The 6597-nt window shown below is 33.3% G+C and overlaps 1 protein-coding gene across 1 annotated transcript; it reads left to right on the top strand.

The window, feature by feature from the left end:
* The first annotated feature begins 4880 nt into the window (after window positions 1-4880).
* LOC115951666 lies at window positions 4881-6068 on the top strand. The gene has a single exon (XM_031068827.1). It carries the CDS (start codon window positions 4881-4883, stop codon window positions 6066-6068), a length of 1188 nt encoding a protein of 395 aa, XP_030924687.1.
* The last annotated feature ends 529 nt before the right edge of the window (window positions 6069-6597 follow it).

Below are 6597 nucleotides of genomic sequence, written 5' to 3'. Positions count from 1 at the left end.
TGTGGCATGTGAAAATGTTTTGGTAATAGCATTTCTCCTAAAATAATTATGTCCCCCTAATATATTATTCTTAACCCCTCAAACAAACAAACAAACAAAAAAAAGCTAAAATAACAATAATAAAAATTAACCCAAATAACAACAAAGTTAACTCAAACAAAAATAAGACTAGACCAAACAACAACAAGTGTTAAATATAATACATAGAAGTATTAGGCCAAACACAAACCTAATATTAAAATAGAAAAAATATCTAAGCAGCCTTCTTCTGCTTTTCTTTTTACTTTTCTCTTTTTTTTCCCCATATATGTTGGTAGCATCATCTTGAATTATTAATCACGTAATTCCCTTTATGTATTCATTTTTATTTTCGATAAACATGTAATTTCCTCTTTCGTAGAGATATTGCACGCTTGGGGATATTTACTATCATTTATGGGCCCCTACGAGTATCAATATTTGTCATGAAAGGAATAACCACATTAAAAATGATTAATAATGTAGTAGAAGATGGGAGTTACATACATGATACATCTAAAGGAATAATTACATTAAAAATTCAATAAACAAGAAAAAAATTATTGCACATAAACATAGTGTGTAGATACACACCATATTTTATAACTGAAATCATGATTTGAAACCACAATTTCCAATTTGAAAATGTGAATTCAAGTCATAGTTTTAGTTATAAAGAAAAGTGTGATATACACACTATGTGCAACCAACACAGCCAAAAAAACAATGTAGCTAAGCTTTTCCAGCCTTCCACTTTTAATTTGAGTTACTTGCTTTAACCTAAGGCGTGGAGGTACTCCCCTTGGGCATAGAGGAAGACGGAGGACTCTTCTCCATTGACCCTAGAAGAGGAGGAGTAGTATTGTGACTCGTTTTAGGAGGAATATGAGTGTGTGAATTAGGCCCAGATGGAGTGACAACACCCATGCCTAGCAACCGGCGTAGTGAAGGAGAGACATCAATAGTGTGATGTCTATGCCCAAATAAGGCCTTTTGTCTCATCATTGAACTCGGATTGGGCACATATGGAGGGGCTTGACCTTGTTGTATTGCCCCAATCAACTTGTCCTTGCAATTGTTCATCATGTTTTGGTTTTGGTTCTATCCATGAGAAATTGTCCTAGCCTCATGTGCCGGTATGATTGTAAGAAAAAGAACCGGCACCACTATGATTATAACAATCACATTTAGAACCCTCATTCTTTTCTGAATGTAGAGACTACACAAGAAACTGATGAAGACTGTCGTCAATCTTTAGTTAACATAGTTATTTATAATACACATTGGTTATAGGGAAAGGCCAGGAACTTTCGTCGCATTACCCTGGAAATTACTATGAAATAGAGGAGAGCCCAGGAACTCACCACATTACCATGGAAATTACTGAGAAACAACACTAGCTTTACGTGCCCATATACAATTTGATTGATGATGCATGCCTGCATTTTTCTAAGAGGTGACTAGGACGCGTAGACCAAGTTTTTTTTGTTAAGAAGTCTTAAATGACAAATTTTATGTATATGTTTAGAGCGTTCGCATTAGCTTATGCAAAAAATTCTATATGTTTTAGTATAAAAACCTATTTTTCCTACTCTACATACTCATTTTTTAAGACACCTAGCATCAAATTATCTATTTTATACTATATTAATTTCCTTAAAATATATTTTTTTTTAAATTGTTTTTATTTCTTCATACATAACAACCACCATTAATTCTCTTCCTTCATCCTTAAGACACATAAAGAAAGAATAAAAAAAAAACTAAATGCAAAATGAATATTACCAATATAAATTTACACGGTTATTATAGCAACCATATTTGTTTTCATAACTTTGCATAGTCTGATGTTAGTAAATTTTGGACTTTATGGATTAAAATGTGGTATTTTTCTATTTGGCACAATACTAAAAGCTAAATAAGTGTTAAAGAATAAAATGAAAGAAGATTAAAGATTTACTTAACTAATTATAGACTCTTACTTCAATGAATTTTTCACTAATATGGTTATCAGCTTCTCTTCCCAAGTTCTTGCTACTCCTACAGGAATAAAAAATATCTATCCCATTTACTTTATACGTTTCACCAGTTACCAATCAAAATGGGATAGGAGATTCTTATTGGCTTCGTTAGTGTAAACATTGAGGTGTACCATAAATGAATCTATGCCCTATATATATAACCTTGATGCCATGAGATTTAGTACGTTGATTTTTTTTTTTTTTTTAATTTTCTTTTTTGATGGATAGCACAGTGTCACTAAGCAAACTATATATTACTGTAATGCAAGAACTATTAAAAAATAAATAAATAAATCAATTAAATTTTACCCAAAAAAAAAAAAAAAACTACTAATATGGTATCATGGTCTATCTATCATCTAACACGCTAGTCAAAACCTTTTCTTTTTTTCTTCTTATTTATTTATTTCATTATTATTATTTTTTGTAGTGTGGCCAGTTCAAAGGTTAATATATTTCAACCTAATGATAGGTTTAAGATTGTGCTTTATTTGAATTAATTTGTTTTGAAGGAAATATTACATATCTTTGTACCTTGTATTATAAGGCCAAAAATGCAAAAAGCATAACAAATGCCAGACGCAACACAGTCCTCTACTTCCTCTCTTCTTACCATTCCAAATTTTTTTTTGTCTTTTATTACCTTTTTCAATATAAGTTGGATCTGCACGCGGTTTAAACGAAGATGATAAGACTAATATGCATCTTGCCACCGCTACAGATTTGCCCGCTCGCCGTGTCCAGTAAACAATAAAATACAATAAGACAATTAAGTGTTCTTGCAAAGGTGCTTCTTAATTTCTTTTCTTTTTCCTTAAGAAATAAAAATTTAGTATGACACAACTTTGAAGATTGATCAATATGGTCCAAAAGGAAAGATTAAATTTAAACCCAACTCTCATAATTTATGAGTAGCTAATTTGAGCTGTAAACCCTTGATCTTGCTGTTAAATTAACGATTGTTCCGAAAATTTAAATTATTAGTATATAATAAATTTAATCATTTAATCACATACTTCTAACATTTGCATGTAAGTTAAATATTAGTAGTTGCAAACAAGATACGGTGGAATTAATTCATAAATTTACCCTAATATTTAAAAGGCATTTTGGGACCCATTTTTTTTTTTTTTTTGGTATTTAGCTTCGGAAAACGTATTAAAAATAATAATTTAATATCTCATAAAGGAATTTACAAACTTACACAGTTTAAAGTCAAGTTTTGTAGCTTTGGCGGTCTAAATTTTAATATACATATGAATTTGCTCAAGTTTTGGTGAAAAATATAATACTTTCTAAGAAAGGGCTCAACTAATACCAATAAAAACAAAAGATGTTTACAAATGTCCGATTAGAGATACTAAGAAACGTCGTCAATTTGAAATCAATTTCCAGGGATTTTGTATATAGGGAGGGATTGGCATGAACAAGAGTTGAAGCTCTTGCAAGTTGCAACACGTTACACTGAGTCAATACTTTGAGGAAAAAACATACATACCGACATAATGCCGTACGTGCAAAGGTGCGAAGATGGTGGGAAGATTGTTATAATATCTTATTGGTAATAGAATTCGATCAAAATTACCTGGTAAGGTTACTCTCCATTTTGCCAATAACATTTTATTTCTTTAATTTAAGAGTCTAAATATAGTATATTTTACATTATTTAAAATATTAAATAATATAATATAAATATATTTTTAATTTGTAATTATTTAATCTAAATGATGGAATGGATATATTTAAAAGGGACAGGAGCTTTTTATGATAACTTGTGACTAAAGTTACCAAACTTTGGCTTCATAACAAACATATTCAAATGAAATTTTCAAAAAGAGTAATGCTAGGCCATAAACAATTTTACAAGCAACTGAACAAGCAAGTCACTAGAGCTACATAAAATGACAAGAGGGTGAGGGGAAGGAAGAAAGCAATGTTGTCAATACCGTACCGTACCGGCCGGTGATCCGGTACGGTTAACCCCTACATTTCGTACTGGTAAAAATACCGGCCGTACCGGCCTCGTACCAGCCATATCGGCCAATACTGGCTGTACCGGCTGGTATTTGAATACTGGACCGAAACGTAAAAAAACTTGTTTTGTTAATTCTAACATTTTCAAGGGCAAGATCGTAATTTTATTAAATCCTAATTCTAAAACCCTAGCACTACCCAGTTCCCGCACAGCCCTCTTTCTTTCTTTCTCTCTCTCACGCTCTCTCTCAGCTGCTCTGTTCTCTCACTCTCTCGGCCAATCTGTCTCTCACTCTCGGCAGCTCCGCTACTCTGTTTCTCACTCGTCGTTGCTCTGTCTCTCACTTGCCGCTGCTCCGTCTCTCACTCGCCGCTGCTCTGTCTCTCACTCTCCGCTGCTCTGTCTCTCACTCTCTCGGCCACTCTCAGGTAACATTTTGTCTTAATTTTTTATGTGTGGAATTATATTTCATGTGGAATATGATAAATAAAAACTTGATTACTGTGTTTATGAATTGACAGCAAAATTGATTATTGTGTTGGTTCTGTGTTCATGAATTGATATATATTGTTGTTTCATTCTTGATTTTGGTCTTAGGTAACATTTTGTCTTAATTTTTTCTGTGTGGAATTATACTTCATGTGGAATATGATAAATAAAAACTTGATTACTGTGATTATGAATTGATAGCAAAATTGATTATTGTGTTGGTTCTGTGTTCATGAATTGATATATATTGTTGTTTCATTCTTGATTTTGGTTAGCTTCAAATATTGGGTTAGTAATTTACAACTTAGTATGACTATTAATAAAAAGGTAACTAGAGTTATTAACAAACAATTGATTGTATATATGCAGTGTGAATTATGACTGAAAATCAGTCAAGTGTAGCATCTGGCCCGGCTGTAAGATCCGAGGATCCAGCATGGGCTTATGGCCGTGCTATGCCGGATGCAAGAAATAATACCCAGTGTACTTTTTGTTGTAAAATGATAAGGGGGGGAGGAATTACTAGGCTCAAGTATCATTTAGCTGGGATTCCGGGTGATGTTGAAGCATGTAAAAAAGTATTTGAAGATGTAAAATGGCAAATGAAACAGTTGATTGAAGATTTAAAGAAAAGTAAACAGAAAAAAAGAAGAATGAATAAAGAAATTGCAAATCCCTATGATGTAGAGGAGGAGGAGGAGGAGGATGATCATCATCATGATGAAGGTAATAATGATAATGAGAGAGGGGGTTCAAAGAGTCATTCATCAGTTTGTAATTATAACACCAAGGGGAAAGAAAAAGTTGGAGAAAAGTCAAACATTAAATCCTATTTTGCTCCAAGAACAAAACCCGGTTCTCAACCATCCATAAGGTCTTCTTTGGCCTCAAAGCAAATGGTTGAGAAGGCAAGAATGAATTTTGCAAGATGGTGGTACCATGCTAATATACCTTTCCATGCTGCTCACTCTGTGTATTATCAAGAAGCTTTAGATAGTGTAGCAGCTATTGGGCTTGGTTTTAAGGGACCTTCTTATCATGACTTGAAGGGGCCTTTATTACAAAAACATGTGGGTGAAATGAATGATTATCTCTTAGATGTGAAAAATGATCGGAAAGTTTATGGGTGTTCAATTATGTCAGATGGGTGGACAAATCAAAAGAGAGCTCCAATCATTAATTTTTTAGTGTATTGTCCTAGAGGTACCATGTTTCTTAAATCCCTTGATGTGTCAGGCCTAACAAAGGATGCAGATACATTGTTTAAGTTGTTTGATAAAGTTGTTCAAGAAGTTGGGCCTGAGCACGTTGTGCAGTTCATTACAGATAATGATGCTTCTTACAAGTCTGCAGGAAAGAAGCTAATGCAGAAATATGGGACATTCTATTGGTCTCCTTGTGCAGCCCATTGCATTGATTTAATGTTGGAAAATTTTTCTGATAAAAGATATTTTCCTATCATTGATGAAACCATTCAAAAGGCTAAAAAGATTACCAAATTCATATACAACCATGGCAAGATTTTAGCTTTGATGAGAAGTGACTTCACTAATGGTAGGATTTGATTCGTCCAGCCATCACAAGGTTTGTAACTGAGTTTTTAAGTCTTCAATGCTTGACTAAGTTCAAGAAAGAACTTAGGCAAATGTTTACTTGTGATCAATGGGTCGAATCTCGACATGCTAGAGATGTCATGGGAAAAGAGGTGGCTGCAATTGTTTTGGAAGATAGAGAGTTTTGGTTACAATGTCAACAAATAGTGAAGATTAGTGAGCCTTTGGTTAGAGTACTACATCTTGTAGATGGGGATGAAAAACCATCAATGGGATACTTGTATGAGGCAATGGATAAAGCAAAGGAGAATATAAAAGCAAGGTTGAAGAATAAAATTTCTGCATATATACCATTTACTAGTGTCATTGATGCTAGATGGGATAAACAACTCCATAGTCCATTGCATGCAGCAAGTTGTTATCTTAACCCTGGAATCTTCTTTAGGCCGTCATTTAAGAAGCAAAAAGATGTTACAAAAGGCCTACTTAGTACCATTACAAGGCTGGTTTCTGATCTTGATGAGCAAGATATTCTTAGTTC

The sequence above is a fragment of the Quercus lobata genome, chromosome 7, assembly GCF_001633185.2.
Source record: "Quercus lobata isolate SW786 chromosome 7, ValleyOak3.0 Primary Assembly, whole genome shotgun sequence".
Lineage (NCBI taxonomy): Eukaryota > Viridiplantae > Streptophyta > Magnoliopsida > Fagales > Fagaceae > Quercus > Quercus lobata.
The sequence above is the reverse complement of the archived record's forward strand: the minus strand, read 5'-3'. Positions and strand labels throughout refer to the sequence as shown.